The sequence below is a fragment of the Crinia signifera genome, chromosome 3 (assembly GCF_055691185.1).
Source record: "Crinia signifera chromosome 3, ASM5569118v1, whole genome shotgun sequence".
NCBI classification, from domain to species: Eukaryota; Metazoa; Chordata; class Amphibia; order Anura; family Myobatrachidae; genus Crinia; species Crinia signifera.
The window spans coordinates 126,648,281-126,669,634 of NC_139219.1; the positions used below are offsets into that span (position 1 = coordinate 126,648,281).

General features: G+C 40.9%; 1 protein-coding gene across 14 annotated transcripts in view; it reads right to left on the minus strand.

Annotated features, from left to right (window-relative positions):
- The window catches only part of QKI (QKI, KH domain containing RNA binding), a 169,534-nt gene that overhangs the window by 81,755 nt on the left and 66,425 nt on the right, over positions 1 to 21,354 (minus strand). For 9 of the 14 annotated variants that reach the window (XR_014471659.1, XR_014471658.1, XM_083176494.1 and 6 more), the window contains exons 3-4: positions 13,713 to 13,829; positions 9,470 to 9,514 (exon numbers count right to left, since the gene is read on the minus strand). Coding sequence is in view for 12 of the 14 variants with exons in the window: in XM_083176494.1 (XP_083032620.1) it covers positions 9,470 to 9,514; positions 13,713 to 13,829 (162 nt within the window). In the remaining 2 variants the exon portion in view is untranslated. The remainder of the gene's footprint in view (positions 1 to 9,469; positions 9,515 to 13,712; positions 13,830 to 21,354) is intronic. The other 5 variants (XM_083176496.1, XM_083176495.1, XM_083176489.1 and 2 more) reach the window with 1 other exon arrangement.

The following is a 21,354-nucleotide window of genomic DNA, read 5'->3' on the forward strand; positions in this document are numbered from 1 at the left end:
GACACCTGAATGGAGCAAAAACTGAATCCACTAGTGACTGTTATGGAAAATGACAATGCTACATACAACCTTGGGCTCTCCCCCCCCCACCCCCTTCCCCTGCCCATTATGTAGAATAATCCAATACCAAAAGTATTCAAACCCTTGCTCTCATTCAGTATCTAGTACAGAGATAGCCAACTCCAATCCTCGAGAGCTACCAACAGTTCACATTTTCCAGCTCACCTTGCAGGTACACAGGTGCACGCATTACAGACTAATACATTTTAATAGATCCACAGGTGGAGCTAAATACTTCACTTGTGATTCTGTGAGGAGACATGGAAAACGTTAACAGTTGGTAGCTCTCAAGGACTGGCGTTGGTTATCCCTGATCTAGTATGTCAATCCGGGACCATTTTTTTAAATCCTGGGATTAAAAAATGCTCAATCCCTGGAAATTTGGGATTAGTCAATTGTGTCAATGGCAGGCAGCAGCAGGACTGCATCTCCTCATCACTCTCTTCCCCATCTTTTAGTCCCCCCTCTCTCACCTTTTAGTCTTTAACTCTCTACCCCTGTCAGTCCTCATCTAAATCTCTCTCACTCCGGCTCGGAGTACCAGTTCTCACTTGTGTGCTTCTTCCTCTGTGGCCATCTGGGCTGGCTCCCTTCGTTGTGATACAAACAACACACACTGCTCTGATGAAAACTTTGCCGGGTGGTTGGCCTCAGCTGAAGATTGTGAGTGGGTTTGGCTAGAAATTGGGCTGCTCGGTGTGACCTCTGACACCACAATGCACAAGATGAGGATCAGGGCAGGGTCTGAGCAGCCATTTACTCAGCACTGCCCGACATAAAAAAAAACACATGCACTAAACAATCCCGAAAGGTAGGGATTGGAAGCTACAATTCAGGGATTCAAAAGCCAGTGAGTTTAGGCCAAAATCGTGGGATCCTGCAAATCCCATGATTAGCCAACCTAGGTCCTAAACATAGAATTTACCCCATTCCTTCATTCAAAAACAGATTCAACTGTACCTATCAAAATTTTCTATATATGCAGCAGGGATACATACTGTACAGAGACTGGCAGTCCGAATACCAATGCCAGTATTCCAAATGGTGGAAGCAGTGCCGGAACTTATGAGTGGTTGGCCCAGGTGCAAAACTACATTTTTGGGCCCTCCTCTTCCACTCCAACCCAAGTTCACAATATGCCACTCAGCAGTGGGTGGCAGAAGTGGGCCCCTTAGTCTTCAGGGGCCCCGGTGCAATGCACCTGCTGCACCAATGGTAGTTCCGCCTCTGGGTGGAAGCCAGTGTGCTTACCATACCCCTCCCCCCATCTCAACTGCAAGGATGCTGAACATAACCTCATGCTGCATATGGTGATTGCTTCCAATCTGTCCTTTTAATTGAACAAGGGAATAGGCTTGTTCCTGGGACAGACTTTGGCTTACTTTTTTATTTTTGTGTACAGCTAAACACTCAAAAAAAGGTAAAAAAAAAAAACTTTCAATAGTTCTCTTAAGTGCAGACAATGTAACATTTCTAGAGCAGAGATAATGGTCTAGTGGCCCCCATACATTGCGGTGACTTCTCCCTTTGGAGAAGTCTCACACAACACTCCCTTGAGCCACTCAGGACATTTCCTGGCGGCAGAATCGCATTTGGTCCTTTTGCATGCAATCCCAGCCGTGCCTGCCCTGAGCCAGAAGCAATTCAGATTGCTTCTTCATCCATGGTGACAGAGGGTCCGGTGCGATGTGCACGGGACAACGCATTGCATCGGACCCGCTTTCAGTCATCTGCAATTTGGGCTTTTTTCCTGTGATTAATTGCTGCAGTCAGAGGAAAAGAGCCCAAATTGCAGGTACATCGCCCAGTGTATGGGGACTTTAAGAATGCTGTTTTAGTCACATAGCAGATCGTAAATCTAGAAGTCACAACAGGAGCATACATGGAAGTCCTTTGAAACAAAAACATTAATACTGCTCTGTCAAAATGTTCTTTAACATAGGACAGCCATAGAAATGATGAACTGCAAAAGGACAAGTTTCTGCAATCACAAGCTCATACAAACCTATATAAAGCAAAGTACTAGACATATTTACCTTTAAGCAAAGGAATGAGATAATAAAGATGCAAACTGAATTCATAAAGCTCATATTTTGCCAACAACGTATTTCAGATTTGCAATAAAATTAAAGCAGTCAGTCGTGCAACACTGTCACAAGCTAGTTTAACAGTTGCTTCCAAATATAGAATAGCTTCAATATTCAAAATGACTTCAATAACCTTGCAAAACTAAGGGAGGTGAGTGCAATAACAAACACTCAATGCATCTAGCTTTCATTAACATCTATGGAAACATTTGCAAATTAAACGGATTGGAATACAGAATACTGTTCGTAGAAAAAAAGTCCCTGGTTTTGAGAAATCTTCCTTATCATTGATATTTAACTTCTTTTTGTAGAGATTTATGAAATAAAATGGCCCTATGACTAAGTGAATGGGATGTGGCAAATAGCAGGACTAATTTCACATTGTAAATAATTAGTCCTCTTGCTCAAACAAGAATTTATCAGGTCTATATAACAAAATCAGCAAATCCTGGAAAAAAAAATGAATACTGTACACTTTGCAGTCTCCAGGACTGTGGCTTGGAAGAATGAATAAAAACTCTTCAGTAGGTGTGTAGCTTTACAGAATTCTGATGGTGGATTTTTTATTTGCTTTGGTTTATGGTTCTATACTACAGAGTCCAAATCACCAGCACAATATCTGGTGTCCAGTGGCTGTTGATGGGGGGGCTGCTGCTGGTGTCACCGCACAAGTAGCCTTGCCTGCTGCCTTCCCAGCAGCAGGCTGTACCCAGCTTGTAGGATGCCTGAAGAGGTCCTTAGCTAAGATCTCGATTCTCAGAAGCATAAATGAGGTTAACATTGAAGAGCAGTACAAAGCAGCTGGGAGCTAAAATATTAAGCTGTGGCACAACTAGAGATATAGTATCTAAAATGGGAAAGCAACCTAACCAGTACATAAAATGTACATTATGTGAGACTATCTGTGCCAAGCTAGTGCTATTTCAAGCATATGTATGCTGTTTTAGATACAGGCAAAAGGGTAGGTCAGCAATGGCTTACAAACTGCAGATGACTAAATGGCCAGTCTATGATTTAGACTTCCGTAATTGTAAGGTCACCACCACTAGACCACATTTATGTCACAAAACAGATCACCAGCTACATAGGCCATCAGTGCAGTTCACTAAATGTAAGCAGTCTGCACTTTCACTTCCACACTGGCACCTGTACCAATGTTACACAATACTTGCACATCTTCCTGAAATCTGCTATTGTAAAAATTGCTGACTTCAGCCCTGTAACTACAGTACAAAAGTAAAGGGAAACTGCACAATCTTGAGAACATGAGACAGATATGATAACTAATGTCTAGGTTTCAATGTTTGCTGGTTCCAGAATATATTGTAATAAAGTAGGAGGAGGAAGTGGGTAGCTGAAGTTCTGCAAAAAGCAGCCTCACAGAAATGTCCTGTACTATTAAGGTGAAAGGTAACAATAGTATATAAGACTATCCTACTTGAAGTTTGTGTGTTTTTCTGAAAGATTTATTAAATAAAAAACAGAAAAATTGGCAGTAAAAACATAGCCATTATACAGACTGTAAACAAAAGGCGCACAGTATAAGTGTCTGCATAGTTTCCTGGTTCGTTATACATAATTCAGTATTTCTAAGGTTACCGCTTACCAAAGAAAGGAATGAATGGCTGTTATCATCCCTTATCCCTGCCCTTCGCACCCAAACCCACAAAAAAAAAAAAAAAAAGTCATGCTCTCTACCCCACATTCTTGGAAAGTAAATAAGCTTCAACAGACTAAGGACCAGATGTATCAAGCTTTAAAAAGTGATAAAAGTGAGAGGGATAAACAACCAGCCAATCAGCTCCAATATGCCAGGTCACAGGCTGGATTTGAAAAATGACAGGTAGGAGCTGATTGGCTGATTGATCAACAATCTCCATTTAATCACTTTTGAAGCTTGATACATCTGGCCCTAAACTTCATTCTTATGCAGGAGTATGACTCCAGTGACATGACAGTGTTACGTGCATTCAATCTTTACAAATATTTACATTGGGATCTTACGGATCAAAACATATTGGGCCTGATTCAGAGCTCAATGTAGATAAGATTTATTGCTAATGAGGGACACATTCAATGGGTATTTATTTATTAACAGTTTCTTATATAGCGCAGCATATTCCGTTGCCCTTTACAATAGGAGACAGTGATACAACAAACTGGGTATTTACAGAGAGCCAAAGGTATGAGGGCCCTGCCAGCACACTTACAATCTATAGGGAAATATCAGTGAATATGCGCACACCATCACCATTGCTCCCCGTTGCGAATTGGGGAGTATGAATCAGAATGAACTCCAATTTGTGATCCCAGCCAACACAGATATTGGCCTAGTGTGTATGGGGCTTAAGAGTAATAGAATGGTAGAAACCCGATGCCACATGCTTTCATTTTCTAACACCACTATTTAATTTTACACTAGATCAGTGGTTCTTAAAATTGGTTGTCAGAACCCCCATACAGTTCACTTTTCAAGGTCACTCGGTAGGTGCACAGGTGTAGACCTTACTCAGTGACACATTTGAAGAGATCCACAGGTTGAGAAAATTATTTCACCTTTGATTCTGTGAGGAGCAGTATAAAACATGCACTGTGGAGTACAGAGTTAGATTATCTTTAGCCTCTGATAAAACATTTTACTCTTGGTTGGTTTGAAAAATTTGAGGTAGGAGCTGATTGGCCGGTGATAAAAACCAGACACTATCACTTCACCGAGCTTAATAAATCTAACCCACAGTCTCTGACATGGCAGGTAGGAGCTGATTGGCTGGCTGTTTATCACTCTTCATTTTATCACTTTTGAAGCTTAGTGGACCTGGCCCATTTATCACTAGAAAGAAAAATGTAATGGGCAATTATTTCCTTTAACTGTAACTGTGAACAGGGATAAATATGAGATTCTGGCAGTGGGGAGTCAGAAGACATACTGGCATTCTGACACGGAGAATCCCAACTTGGGTCTGTAAATGCCCTTACCCTCTCCCTGCTTGAAAAAAATAAATAAAAGAATATACACAACACAGAATGTCCATTTTGCCCAGCCTAGTTACCACTACAAGCAAATACATATTTGAAAGTATTCTCTCAACATAACATAAGAACATATATTTTCTGCTTTTATTTTCTTTGTGCTACATTAAGTTCACAGAAAAAAAAATCTAAAGAAAAAGTCCCAACATTCCCTATTAGTTGCACACAAAGGGCAGTATTCAATGCTCCCGATTCACCATTCTCCACCCCCCCCCCCCCCCCCATCGAATCGGGCTGTTTGCACTCCTTGCGGTAAAACTTCATCACTGAACATTGAAGAGGGTGAATCAGATTTTCACTCTTAGCCAAAAGCGAACAGTGAATGCCGGCCAGTTCTCAGTTTCATGCTCGCTGCAAGTCACTGGTGTATGGGGTTTTCATTGGATTCGTCGAGAGTATATTCAATGCTAGGATGGAGAACTGCTTTCAGCACGATTTTCGCCGTGATTCACCATTTTGCATTCAATATCTTTTTAAGGTGAACTGGAATGCGATCTATTAAAATAAAGGAATCGCTGCACATCGTGAAAAACCGCATTGAACCTCATAGACTGGATAAATTACATTTTATTTTTATATATTTATGCCAATACATTGGCAACACAAAGCTCCCAAATAAATAATGAAGCCCACCATGGCAGAGGGACTTGATATTTTTATATGTATAACTAGTATGATTTGTTTGCCAATGTGGTTTTTAACCACAGTCCACCCTTACCTTTCTGCTATGCACAGACACACGTATACACTAAAGCTGTGGGTAAAGCTCTTTGTAGTTACCACTAACTAGCAAGCAGTTTAACTGTATATTGTAAAACCATTCCGCTGTTCAGTTTGATCATCTAAACCTTGTTAAGTGCGGTGTCACTTTATTTCATGAGCTGATAGAGAAGTCAATCTGTAATACACAGAGCTACAAGCATTGTTTTTCTCAGTTGCCACTAAATGAGACGGCTTCTGATACTTGTATACACAGCAGAACCAGAGCTGTTGTCCCTGCGGAATCACACTCTGAGCTTCATGCATTATTTCTGGCTAAATGAATTAGAATGAGTACATACCACCTACATGTCACGGTAATGGCTACAGAAAGAAATAATTCAAGAATATCTGGCTGCATTCCCGGTAACATAAATATTGTGAGTTAAGATGCAGCCTTCTATAGCAATGTCAAAACTTCTGGTGACATTTATAGGGCAGATAAAATTCTATGGTAACAATCAATGCCAAACCACCAGAAACTCTGGTGATTGCCAGGTGTTGCTACTTGCACACTGGGCGATTCGTTGCACCGTTTGCAATATCAGATGTGCCGCCAACCAGGTGAATAGCTCTAAACAATATCAGTGATGTCATATGGTCCCCCTTCTGAGCATGCACTGGTCTGTGCAAGCAGATAATTTGACATATGGTCAGACCACATGGGGTCATTAATGACCTGCAGAAGCGTACATGGTTTGTCATTTGTAGAATACACACTGGGCAATATTTTAAAAAATAATTACACAGAAGGGGCAAAGTAAACTATATAATTTAAAAAGAAGAATGCAGTGTGTACGCACCTTTACATAGCTATTTTATAGAAAGAGCCTGGTTTTGGGTATATTCAAATTAGTGTTGGATCAATTCTGACATTCTTTTGTCAGAATGGATCAGACACTATCTAATCAATGCAGCGGCCAAATCCCAATGTCGGATATCGCCGCTGATTGAGGCTCACCTGACCGGCACCGGGTAAGTGCTTTGGTGGGACGTAGCAGTATGTGGAAGGGAGCCAGTGGTAGCCAGGACAACACCGGGTGACCTACACTCACCCGGCCCAGCAGCTGGAAGCAGGAGGTGGATGGCGCCAGGTGAGCTGCTGTTGTGTCAACATCTTTTCAAGTCTTATTGGGATTGCCGAAGCGGGGCCAAAACATGTCTGATTTGGCCCCGTTTCTGTCAAAAGCAGGTGGATTGGCAGCTAGAACAGTTCAGACCAATTCTAGTTGGAAACTGCAGTCTTGTCGAAAAGACGACCGTTTCCGACTAGAATTTATTATACCCTATGGGGCAGATGCAGCCAGAAAAAAAGTGGAAGGTGGTAACGCCCAGCCAATTGGCCCCTAACTGCCAAATTCATCCTGTAAAATGATAGTTAGGAGCTGATTGTCTGGTGCATTATCAACTTTTACTAGGCTTAATACCTCTGCCCATATGTGCCTCATTCCTTAGTGGTGTCAATTGATAATATAAGCTAAGGAGTCACTACTGTTATTACAACTTACTGTTAGCCCCACATAATCACAGACTGCTGACAGGTGAAATGACTAAATTTTTCATATGCAGATCTGCACAATGAGCACATTTAAAAGAGCATTTCCATGCTGCTCATACTCTTAACAATGCCTGATCCACCCCCCCCCCCCGCCCCCCAGCCCACACCGAAACCAAGCTGCATTAGAATTACTCCACTGTAAATTAAATAACCTCAGCCTGCAACTTTTTAGGAAATTTATTTACTTAATATATTTACTTATTATAAAGTGAATATTTTTCATTGCGGAATTGTGCACATACTGCACAATAATTTCAGATTGCAAGATATATATTAAGTATTTAATGCTACTGCAAACACGAAAAGCAGTACTTCTAATATAGTAAACCAAGAACAGTCATGGTGATGTTGAAAAGTGACACTTAAGCTCTTAAGTTAGCCTCTCTGCCCGACAATGGCTACCTTTCCACAGTTATCTCTTCACACCTGACATTTAAAGGTCAGGAAAAGCAAAAATAAGTTTGTCGAGTTTAGAAGATATTTGAGACAGAGACTAAGCCCTCAAAGAGAAACAGTTTGTGAAGCAGGCACAGCTGTACCACACAGAGCCCTGGCATATTAGCTAACTGGGGGCAATGAAGACGGTCAGTGAATTAAGACACTCATCGTCTGCTTTCCAAGCCCTTCAGGTTAAATCTCAACTTTACTATGCAGCTTGGGGCCAAATATATTTCCCTTTCAAAATACTTCATTAGCTCACATTACTTCTGCACCAAACTCAGTGATTGCCATTTGTCTCTCAAAGCCCACGCTATATAGTAGAACGTGGAATTTCCATTCCTTCATTTTATTCCAGCTAAATTTTAGTGTCAATTCGACAAGTGTTTCTTAACCATTCCAAAACATTAACATTCCTGTTTTTGTTCAGCATTGCTCTCTGGGGATCATACAATTTTCACACACTAGAGAAAAACCTCACTTCAGCATACACAGCCCTATTAGCTAGTAATTAGGATTGCTTTCTCTCAACGGATATCGTATTCTACTTGCTGCTTTCTGTGCATAGTTAATATACGCAGAGAAGATAAACATTAAGTCATGGCAGTCAAAACCACAGGAAAATATGAAAGAATAACTAGTCCTGAAAGAACTAAAAGAAAAACCATCACATTCGACAAGTAGTGGTTAACGTAATAATAAAAAAATCCAAGTCCAGAATAAGCAGTGCTGCCTTGCACTCCCACGACATCTTACATTTACATCTTTACTTGTTACTACAATCAGTTTCATCTGCAGTTATTTTGACAGAAATATGAAACCTCATTTCACTAACTGCATTCTATAAAAAGGAACACCATTTTGGGCATTGATCATGCATATAGAAAATAAATAAGACACAGTCAGTGCTTATACAGACCTAGCTGTCCTTAGCAATGCTCCGTTTAAGGAATAAGCAATAGTACAACAGGCCCATAATGCAGTGCATCAGCTAGTTCAGTGGTTCCCAAACTGTGTGCCTTGGCACCCTGGGGTGCCACAGGACACTTGCAGTGGTGCTCTGAGTTGGTGACCCAGAACCAAATAAAATTATTTATTATAAATATAACATGTGTAAACAGTGCTGTCAATGATAACATATTTACAAACACTATCAATGCCTGTCCCTTACCATGCAACTGACCCTAAGAATGACACAAATACAGCTTTCATAATTTACTATTTTTTTTTCCCTGAATTTATCAACAATGAACAATTGGCCTAGAGGTGCTGGGAATTTTTTTTTGATGCTCAAGGGCACTGTGATGCAATAAAGTTTGGGACCCACTGAGCTAGTTGCTTTTATTAGTCTGACTACATGAAACAGCTGATCGGTTTAGCTTCTAGGAGTTGCATGTTTACTGTTAAGTTGTTGACTGAACATGGTGCAAAAAGCATTTGGTTTCTTATTTCACATGAACAGACGTTACTGCACAGAGTGCTTCATTTGTGTCATATTAAACTTTCAGTTCTATGATCAAGTACAGTGTTTGCTTACCTTGTTTAGTGCCAACATACTACATTCTAGCATATTGGTAAGGGCCTGCATGCAGCATGTCAAAACAGTAATAATTGCTAGTTAGGACAATGCAGAGACAGAAGCAAAAGACAATATACATCAGCATTTCTACAGACATGTCCAGAGTTTTAACCATTCTAGTTATCAACCATAAACAGTAGGAACAAAAATAGACAGGTCAGATTGTTTCAGATACATTGTTTTAAACTGTACAAAAAATAGGAAATTTTTTCCAATGCAGTAGGCTATAAAAGTTGCTATTAACAGTGAAAACTATTTTCAAAAATGTAGCAACAAAGCTGCTAACACTCTACAGAGTTTATCCTGAGTACATGCACTACTTAAGGTCCATACACACTGGGCGACTATGCCCAGCGTGTATGGACAGCGATGATTCCGATCATCGCTGTGGGGAAAGCCGCTCAGTGCATACACACTGAGCGGCTTTCCGCCTGCCCGACGCCGACAGAGGGGGGGCTTTGCATACTGCAGAGCTATGCAAAGTTGTCTTGAAAGCCGCTCATCTGCTGGTATAGCCAGCAGATGAACAGCTTTCCCAGGGATGATGCGGGAGCGCGCAGCAGCGCCCACCGCTGGGGCATACACACTGGGCGGCTTTGATCTGAAAGCCGCTCAAACTGGGTGTTTTGAGCGACTTTCAGCTCAAAGTCACCCAGTGTGTATGGCCTTTAAAGTTTCACTCTGCCCATATTATTTCCCTCTCAAGCGCATATACCTGCTTTGTTGCTGCACTTTGTTTTCTCACTGAATGCTTAGTCTGTATGGACAGGCTTAGCTGCATTCCATGTAATTGAAAGACAATCATAGAATAGGTTGACTGTATGTTAACGCTTTTATGTTTTGACTGAACTAGTTTCGCAAGACTTAAGGCCCACACAAAGGAGGTGATTTCTGCCTAGCCTACATGCTGAGTGATGTAGGCTAGGCAATTCATCTTGAGCTTCCCGATCACTAGATCTCAAATACATACATAGTAGTGTGTATATGGGCGACCTGTGCAAAATCAGTATACTTTATGCACATTCAGGAGATCTACCTAGCGCTTGACTGCATGTGCTAAAGATCTGATTGGGGCAAAGGGATGTCTGGTCTATCGCTATACCGTGTACACACGGGGCAATGTGTGCATACTTTCTAAGTGATCTAGACAGATTGCCCCACGTGTATGCACTTTTAGGGGATATCCAATTACCCATGAGGTAATTGGCTCACTGGGGGCAATCTATACATCCCAGTTATCAGGAATTGTATGCCTCCAGCAAGCATGGCTAAATCCCCCAAATCAGCCCTGATTTTGCTTGAAAAATGGGCTGCCGATTCCGAAAACAAAGGTTTTACTGAACTGTGTGGGTTTTATAATGGTACTTGTTTCCTAGCACGGCCACAATCTTGTGGATCGTGTACCTTTAAGTTAAGGTACACGATGGACCCGATTTCCTTTGAAATCAGGTCCATTTTGCCGGCTAAGACACAATATCGGGGGCATCGCGTCGGTCGGGACCATTAACATTGGTCCCGACGCGATGCCCCCGATTTTTCCATAGGCTTCAATGTTAAAATATTTTTTAACATTGAAATCGTGAGAAAATGTGAAAAATGTGAAATGGGCCAATATGACCCATTTCACATTATAGATGTCCCCGTCGTCACCCCACGATAGACGCCAACCCGAAGCGTGGCGAGCGCAGCGAGCCCGCGAGGGGCGGCGGTGCGCGTCCTCCGACCTTTTCATTCCCCTACTATCCACGTCGGCGTGGAGTTGAGAATAGAATAGTGTGGCGAGCGCAGCGAGCCACCGAGCCCGAAGCGTGGCGAGCGCAGCGTGCCCCGCGAGGGGACGCGTATAACTTCACAGGTATACGCGTCCGCTCGCCTCGCTGCGCTCGCCACACTATTCTATTCTCAACTCCACGCCGACGTGGATAGTAGGGGAATGAAAAGGTCGGAGGACGCGCACCGCCGCCCCTCGCGGGCTCGCCACGCTTCGGGTTGGCGTCTATCGTGGGGTGGGGTTTACGCCGTTAAATTTGGGGGGGTTGGGAATATTTTGCATTGAATCCAATGTAAAATCGGGTCCCAGGGACCCGATTTACATTTCATTCAATCAAAAAATCGGGTAGGTCGCATCGCATGCGACCAAATCGCATGCGATGCGATCGAAACAATCGCCGTGCTAGGAAACAAGTACCTTTATAATTTTTAAAATCATGCAAACTGATAACATTGGTAAATATTAAAGACAACCCCTTTCCCTTTTTTTTTTTTTTATAAAAACACCCAATGTTTTATTGGGGGTGAAAAAAAAAATAGGACCTTACAATTAACAAGACTAAGTTACAAAAAAAATTTGATCAAAATGTTAAAGTTTAGAAATTGTAATTGCACAAATTAGGAGTCTTATGGGGCCTACACACATAGCTCATCACACACAGACGTCAGCAGTGTGCGCTGAGCGAGCTGTCAGCACCAGTGTTCTCCGGTGAGAGCACACTGGCGATTACTAGATTTATGGTCATTGTTATGCTACCGGTGATAGTGATGCTCGGGGCCGCATATCGCTATTGCCCCTAGACACACAGTGGTGTAGGGTCCTTTTCTAAGTGATTTAGTTTGATCGCTTAGAGCAGTGGTTCCCAACCCTGGTCCTCAAGTACCCCCAACAGTGCACATTTTGCAGGTCTCCACACAGAATCAGTGAAATAATTAGCTCCACCTGTAGATCTTTTAAAATGTGCCTGAATAATCTGTGCACCTGCTGGATGACCTGGAAAACTTGCATTGTTGGGGGTACTTGAGGACTAGGGTTGGGAACCACTGGCTTAGAGAATGGCAAAAAAATTGCAATCTGTGCAGGCCCCATTGTAGGATAAGTCCTCATTCAGAATGCGGTCCAAATCCCGGCAGTCGGAATACAGACGGTCGAAATACGGACCGCCACAATGCCGGCACTTTGTCCCTCTATGGATGTCCACGACACCCATAGAGAGAAAAAAAATAGTGTGCCGAGCGAGCACCTCATTCATCTTTAATGCAGTCATGTCGCTAGAGAATCTTCTAGCTTTGGTTGTCTTTTTGATTCTTTCTTTGCCAAAAATGTTTCTTGAAGTCCATACACACTGGGTGATTTTGCCCAGTATGTATGGACAATGATGGGGCAAAGTGTTGGGCTGAAAACCGTTCAATGCATACACATTGAGCGATTTTTGTCATTACGAGCAATTTTCCCGGGCGGCTATGGAAAGCTGTCCACCCCTTATCTGCTGGTAATACCAGTAGATAAGCGACAGCCATCAGCGATGATGCGAGAGCGCATATCAGCACTCATCGCTGTGCCGTACACACTGGGTGGCTTTTGAGCTGAAAAGACAAAACTGAGCTGCTTTCAGCTCAAAATCACCCAGTGTGTGTGTGGGCCTCTAGTCACAACACAATGTTAATAGATGCACAATGAGACTGCACTGATTAATAGGATATATGACTTTTATATCTGTGTGCAATGGAGTCTCTGAATGTATATGAAGTGTTACAATGTATCAGCTGCAGCTTTTATGAAGTCCTGTTCTGCTCTTTATACTGATCACACAATATACAGATATAGCTGCACTCATCGTTGCTACAATATGGCTACTAGTGCCTGCAAGGCAGCGTGGAATCACAATGCTCTGATGCCTAATTAGCCATGCGTGTGAATTAGGCACAAGAGTATGGCAACTGGTGATCGCCTTTCGAAACGTATGTTGAACGTGGTAATTGGTGGAAAAACAATGAATGTGGCTATATCTGTACAATTTATTTAATTTATCTAGTTTTTTATATAACGCAGCAGATTCCATTGTGCTTTACAATTGTAGACAACAGACATACTTGGAGGTAAGAGGGCCCTTTTGCAAGCTTACAATCTCTATAGGTTTTTTAAATTCAATTAGATCAGCACAGTCTCATTTTGCATCCTAGTTGGATTGTTTTGGGACTAAGACGCATATTTTTGGCAGAAAAAGATGCCCGATTTACATGGAACCTGGATGAAGACTCATGCCAGGCATCTTCCACTGCATGGCGATTTGGGGAAAGATGTATGAGGACACATCTGTATATGCAAGTTCATATGTTTTTTTGTTGCTGTTAGCAAAAAATTCACCAAAGTTCAGAATCATGTGGTAAACCGAAGACTTAAGGAGCGAACCACACATTGTACACATACCTTTTTTTTATCTCTCATTGAGCCTTTGCCTCGGACCATGATCTTGCACCCAGTCTCTGCTTCCAACTGTTTAGCAGTTAGTCCACGAGGTCCCAGAATACGCCCAACAAAATTGAACTAAAAAGAGATTTACAAAAAAAAAAAAGTTTAAAATACTGTCAAATTCATACAAAAACATTCATAGTTGGTACCTACTATATTATATTTTCGTATACTTATTGTGTGCTATCTTCACCCATTATACCACTTATGTACCATGTGTGCCGTCTTGCTGCTTAAGGTCTTGTATTTTCTTAAAAATGTAATAAAAACTACTCAATTTAAAAACAAAAATACTGCAAAATCGATGATCGAAAATAAACAAAGCACATACAGAACAAGCAGGGGTTACTGTCTTAAGATCACATGGAATGAATAGAACATCCATACCCATCTTTGACTTCTTGCATACATAAACCATGTATTTTACATTGTGTCTGGGGATAGACACTATTTGACGATGGAGACAGTACAACCATTAAAATGCAGTTTCATTTAAAACTTCAATAGGGTTCTGCATATATGACTAATCCCACAGGTTTTTTGTTTTCTTATGTTGTTTAAAAAATTTTCACAATCAATTGATCCGTTTATAAAAATGTACAAAAAAAAAGAAAAAAAGGAAAGACATTTCTGGGGAAACAAACATGAACAATGTTTTTCGCAGTTCCTTGATGTAAAGAAATAAAAAGGAAAGTATTTATGAGTTTATATGCAGATTGCGGATTTATTAAATCAGTGGCTAAAATGGCAAATCAGGCCGGCGGCCCCCCAAAATAAAATTGTCAAACCCAACAATTCTGAGTATGGATTGAAAGATCAACATTCTTTAGGTCAACATTGAAAAAGGTCAACATGCACTCGTTTGACATTGACAAAACGATTGACACAAGCAAAAGGGTCAACATAGGGTTTTCACAGATTTTTTTTTTGTCGACATGGATCCTCAATTAGTCGAACGCGTATGCTGGCATGGCTCACTTGCTTACCATGCTTTGGGTATGGCGTCTCACTCTGCTTCGCTTGGCACACTTTATGATCCATGTTGACTAGCATTAAGTACATTAAAGTATGAAGTTTGTTAATAGAAATTGTGAAAAAGACCTGTAGATCTGGTCATCTGTCCACCTTGTCAATGTTGACCTAGTGCACTTTGACCTTTTAAATATGTTGACCGTATAATGTCAACCCAGACACTGCTGAATTATCAACGGAAACAATAATGTTCCTTAAGGTGCATACACTGGGTGTTTTTGCCTGGTGTGTAAGACCGGCGACAAAGTACAAATTGTTGGGTGAAAAATCATTCAGTGCATACACACTGATCGATTTTCATGGGGATGAATGACTTTCTATAGTAGAAGACTATGAGAAGCCGTTCACCCTTTCTGTAAAACAGAATGACGGATGGCAATGATGCGAGAGCGCACATCAGCACTCACTGCCCGGCCAAACAAGCTAGGTGATTTTTAGCTGAAAGTAGCACAAAAAGTGAGCCGCTTTCAGCTCAAAATCAACTAGTGTGTATGGGCCTTCAGGCTGAATGCAAACTTGAACTATGTATACCCAGCCAATATGGCGGACTTTCAATATTGGGTACACTTGACTGAGGTTAATAATAATAAACAAAACAAAATAGACAATATAACGGAATCTTAATGCGATGGTTATCTTTACAGAACATAAAATGTCTTTAATTTAATAAAGACAGACACAGTGGGAATTAAACCATATAGGATATGCCTAGTTCATGGAGTATACTTTTACTGAGCAAATTAGAAAAAAAAAAATTGTACAGGAACTTTATATTGACTTTTTAGTCTGTTATGCAAACATGCACTTGAACCAAAGTGAAAGGAAATATTTCTGATACTGATACTGATTCCAAATGCCTAAACATCAAATGAGTGGGTTTTATGTTCTAGATCAGTGGTTCCCAACCTGGGGTACTAGTACCCCTGGGGGTACTCTGCAGACCAGTTGGGGGTACTTGAAAATAACACTGGTAATGGCAGAAGAAGAAAGTTTCCCTATGGCAAAATAAGTCTACCATTGACATGGAGACGAACCACGTTGCGTCACATCCGGTTCCATCTGCAGCATCATCAGAGTCTCCTTGTGTTTTGCACAACCAGCAATCCACTGAGAGCTACCTGTGAACATCTGCCCTGTACTGACATGGGTGGAAGAAGCATTAATTCTACAGGCGTTAGCGGGAACTCTGGAGACAATACACAGCCAGCGTCCAGACAAAGAGGGACCCGATTCCTGACCATATACTAGTCCACGGCTACCGCTCACTTCCACACATAAGTACTGTGGATATTTCAAATTGAGAGGAGGGGTACTTAGAAATGAAAAGCCTAATCAAGGGGTACGGGAGAGAAAAAAGGTTGGGAACCACTGTTCTAGATTAATATTCAGTTACTAAAATAATGATTAACAGATGTGGCTAGTAGTTTTGCCAGCAATTTAGGTTATAATGCAGTGAATTATAAACTAGCTTATTTGAAGTATGAATGGATGCAGAAGGGCCAAACAAGGCTTATGAAGGGGGCGATGTGATTAGGGAACCGTAACAAAAAATGGCAAAATGTTCTATTACATTCAACAAAACCACCTTAAGTGGTTTATTCTATTTTTGGGACTTCTGCATTCCCATGTTAGCACTTAACTACAGGAAGTTTTTCATTCGTCCATGCCCATGCCTTTATTTTTTTTTTATATTAAAAAGGTGTGTGTGTGTGTGTTTCTCTAGGAAAGTCCCTAAATGACTCGTCTATTAATAATTTTCATTTAAACAGCATTCTTTTTCCAACAGGACTCATGATGCTTATCATACATCAAAACAAATGCAGAAAGTACAGTAGATTTAAGTAATCTAGCAACAGACAAGCCACAACATAATGAAAGAAAGCCACACTACCAGTAATATTACAGCAATGAAAACCCTAAACTCATTCTATGCCTACCCTGAAAAAAAAAAACATTCAAGCCTGTGAACACACAGCACAGATTATAGCCCATATCCCCACTCAATATCTGTCCATCTGCCATGTCCTATTACGGTCATAGTTACGTGTAAAAATCTGGGTACACACTGTGTCATATAGTTAGAGAACGAGATCGCTAAACTTATGAATAAAATATGAAATATATAAATATATATTTCGTATGGCTGGTGTAATGGTTAGCATTACTGCCTCATAGCACTGAGGTCATGGGTTCCCACCATGGCTCTAACTGTTTGTATATTCTCCCCATACATGAGTGGGTTTCCCCCGGGTACTCCGGTTTCCTCCCACAGTCTAAAAGTATACTGGTAGGCTAATTGGCTCCCAACAAAAAAAAATTAACCCTAGAATGTCTGTGTGTGTACACATGTGGTAGGGAATATAGATTGTAAGCACCACTGGGGCAGGGACTGATGTGAATGTTCAATTATACTCTGTACAGCGCTACGGAATATGTGTGCGCTATGTAAGAAACAGTTAATAAATAAATAAAAATATATACACACACAAACATTCCCCTTTTAGTGCCATCTGTGAGAGATGCGTAAAATATCTGCTAAAAATGCCAACGTTGCTCGCACTTGTTACATAAATTCAAATAAAAATGTTGTGTAAAAAGGATTATATGTACTACATAAGATAAACATTACAGGTCAATATGATGAATAAAAATGTTTGCTTGCCAATTTTTACACCAATTTCTGACAAAATCACTTGGAACTCAAAGGGTTAAGCCTATTGAATTTAATTGCACATTGATAACAAAAAAGAGTTTTGTATATTTTAAGAAGTTAAAATAAAAAAGGAGTCCATTATACACTTCAACTAGTGTTTTGCAACACCCAACTCCTAATAGCCCTTCATGAGGGATCATCATACGAAGTGCACATCCCAGTGCAGAGAAACGGAGGATGAATGGCGATAAGTGTGCCTTCATTATTTTATTTATTTAGTCAAAATAATTAAAAATGGAGTACTAAAAACTGGGGAGTGCTAGGCAGAAAATTAAGAGTGCATGTGGATCCATACTACCACTTAAATACCCTCAACTCAGCCCTGATTTTAACATAATTATCCAGATTCTTGGACCACGAAAGAAACATGGCTGTTGTGAAAGTGGATGTGACGTTACAGGAATGTGAGGTTTGGCTGAATTTAGCATGGTTTATTTCATCCTGATTTTGTTTTGTTTTTTAACATCTTGGGAGATATGGAGCACATCATTATTACTGACATTGCATCAGGAATACCAGCAGATGAGCGGCGTTGAGGACGGCTTTGCATAGATCTGCGCTATGCAAAGCCGTCCTCCCCCTTCCGTCGGTGCCGGGCAGGGGAAAAGTCGCTGGTACTTGTTTCCTAGCACGGCGCCCATCGCATCGTATACCATAAGACTAAATATGGTATACAATGGGATGCAATGCGATATTGTACAATAAAATCTTGTATCGCATGGCATACAATGCAAAGGTATACGATTTTTTTTTGTACAACCACCCTGATGGGTCCTTACAATGTTAAATGCCCCCCATTGTCAACACCACCCCCAGGATCAACGCCAATCCAAAGTGTGGCGAGCGCAGCAAGAACGCGAGGGGCGGCGGTACGCGTCCTCCAACCTTTTCATACCCCCAATATCCACGTTGGCGTAGAGTTGATTTTAGATAGTGTGGCGAGCCCTGCAAGGGGACGCGCAATACAAGTAAAGTAATACGCGTCCGCTTGCCGCGCTTTGGGCTCGGTGGCTCGCCACACTATCTAAAAATCAACTCCATGCCGACGTGGATAGTGAGGGTACGAAAAGGTCGGAGGACGTGTACAGCTGCGTTCGCCACGCTTTGGGTTGGCGATGATCCTGGGGGTGGCGTTGACAATGGGAGGGGGGGGGGCATTTAACATTGTAAGGACACATCAGGGTGGTTGTACAATAAAAAATCGTATACCATCGCATCGCTGTGAGGTGACCTGACCATGTTGTAGTATATAAAAATATGTTTAGCGAAAGCTTTGCCATAAGTACACAAAAATTGGCTCCAAATGTCAATTAGTGATTATACGTTACTTGCAAAAGAAACAGTGCGAGACACATACCTGCCATTAAAAGCTGTCCTTGATGCACACAATAGTCCTTGCTGATTCGGTGCCCAAGAATAGTCGTCAATATTATATAACTATGGTTTTTAATTACACGCAGGGATATTGCAGACATTAACACAGTGAATCTCTAATGTCCCTCAGACAAGGGCAAGGTGATTGAGCTTTATTCTGAAGATAATACTTCTAAATGCCCTTTTAAAATGTGCTCTTGTAAGCCAACCAAGTAAGAGCCTAAATAGGATATATTTTTACCTGTCTAAAAGCAACTGGAATGGAAAAAAAAAGGTATCAAACTATTCATGTTCATTTTTTATCTAGTAAATGTTAATTTCCCTAGCCTCAATGAAGTCAAATCTGGTTCTACAATATTAACAATTAGAAGTTTCCCAAATTCCACCATAAGAGATCTATGCTAGAGAACAGATGGTTATATCACATTAACTGAGATACCAATTAAAGCTCCAGTGCTCAATTATGGATACCCTTAAATCCTGAACTATAATGGTGGAGTTTGGGAAGCTCTGAAATAGAACATTGGTAATTAACACATTTCACCAACTGCTGAGTATAGCTGGCCATACACTAGAGCGACCTGACAGTATGCAGGTCTTAAGAGCGATCAAACAAATTGAGTGTGCTTTAATAGCACATATGATCTGCTTAGGACCACAAGCAAAGTCAATAGATCAGACGTGCTGCACATATGATCCGAGGATTGACCTCTTGAACCACAGGACCATGCATTGGACCAATATACCTCTTGATGTGCATGCAATCCATGGCACGACCTGTCAAAATCATGCATTTGTACTTCATATCTCTTTAGTTAGACCTTGAAGTGGTCATCAAAAAGTTGCAATTCATGTTTAAATGCTTTTGCATGTTTATTTTGTATTACTATTCAGATTTATCATAAAAAGTTATCGGTAGGACTAATACTTACCGTTAACTTTTAGATATTTTCTATTTCATATTTGAATGTACTTTATGTATTAATATGTTAAGTTTATCTATATATATTCAGATGTAAGAAATAATCAACTGTAAATAATTGATTTTATTGAAAGATTTCAAATAAATAAAAGCCAAACATTATTAATATAAAAAAACACTGAAAAGGGTTTATTAGGGTTTACTATAATGGTTCAAATTTTTTGTAATCAACCATGCCACAAAAAAAAAAAAAAAATAATAAAAGTATAAAAATCTGTTTTACATAAAAAAAAAGGTTTAAATGTTTAATAACATTTTTCCAACCCGCTACAAAGTAAAAGATTTATAAATATACAGTATATATTGTATAACAGACACTAAGGAGGCTATTAGTGTAGTAAATCTAATTTTATCAATTGGACACAAATCCCATCCACATGTACCTTGACAGTTTTTCAGGCTATTTTGACCTATCGGGTACATAAATTGTGTGAGAAGTGCCTAATCTTACATGACTTACTTCCGATAATGGTCCGATGCATAGTCCCATGCGCATTGGATCAAGAGATAGTCAAGGCTACCACAAGGATTTATTGTATCCTGCAGCAATTACTGGCATTGCAGAGGATACATCATACGTGATACAGATGTTGCAACCGATAACTCGGAATAGTGTTTGGGGGCCTTTTAGTCATGCTAGCAAACCCTTTCAACAGACACACCAGACAGCCTTATGGCTCATTCAATGTGTAATAGGACAGATAAATAAAAAAAATTACAATCTATCCCAGGGCTGGGCTACACCGGCCCTCCAGAGGTTGATGAACTACACATCCCAGCATGCCTTGCATCAGTTTCAGCATGGCCACATAGCAAAATGAATGCAAAGCATCCTGGGATGTGTAGTTCATCAACATCTGGAGGGCCGGTGTTGCCCAGCCCTGATCTATCCATTAAATTTGATATACTTGGGCCTCTGATGCAAAGGCATCATAAGTGACATTTAAGAAAGCTTTGGAGATGATGTTTGTTATTAAGGCCAATTATTCATAGGAATCTACCAAGTACTTAAGGAGAAGCCACAAAACCGTTTATTCAGATATGAATTTGATCAAAATATTTAGGGGGGTATTTAATGTGCCGCCACTATTTCCGACAGGGGAAATAGTGGCAGCTCCCTATATTCAATGCTGTCTTTAGTGACAGCATTGATGTGGGATCACGGCAGAATGGGCCTGACTTTAGAAGCTCTCGGGCTCGTTCTGCCAATAATAGCCGCAGATCGCCAATCCACGGCAGTTTGTGGCCACACTCCCTTTGCACCGATTGGCAGGTGGGACATTGAATCCCACCTGTGGTTCAGCGGTCGGGCTGACTGCAAACGGGCCAGGATAATGGCTGTTGGCACGGATAGACAGCCGTGATCCTAGATTGAATACCCCATTAGTGTGTTTATTTTGAAGGAATTTGGTCTAATTAAACAAAGCTAAACACAATATACACATTCTCTAGGTGTTTGTTCAGTGTAACAGCAGATTTCCCCTGATTCCGACATATAG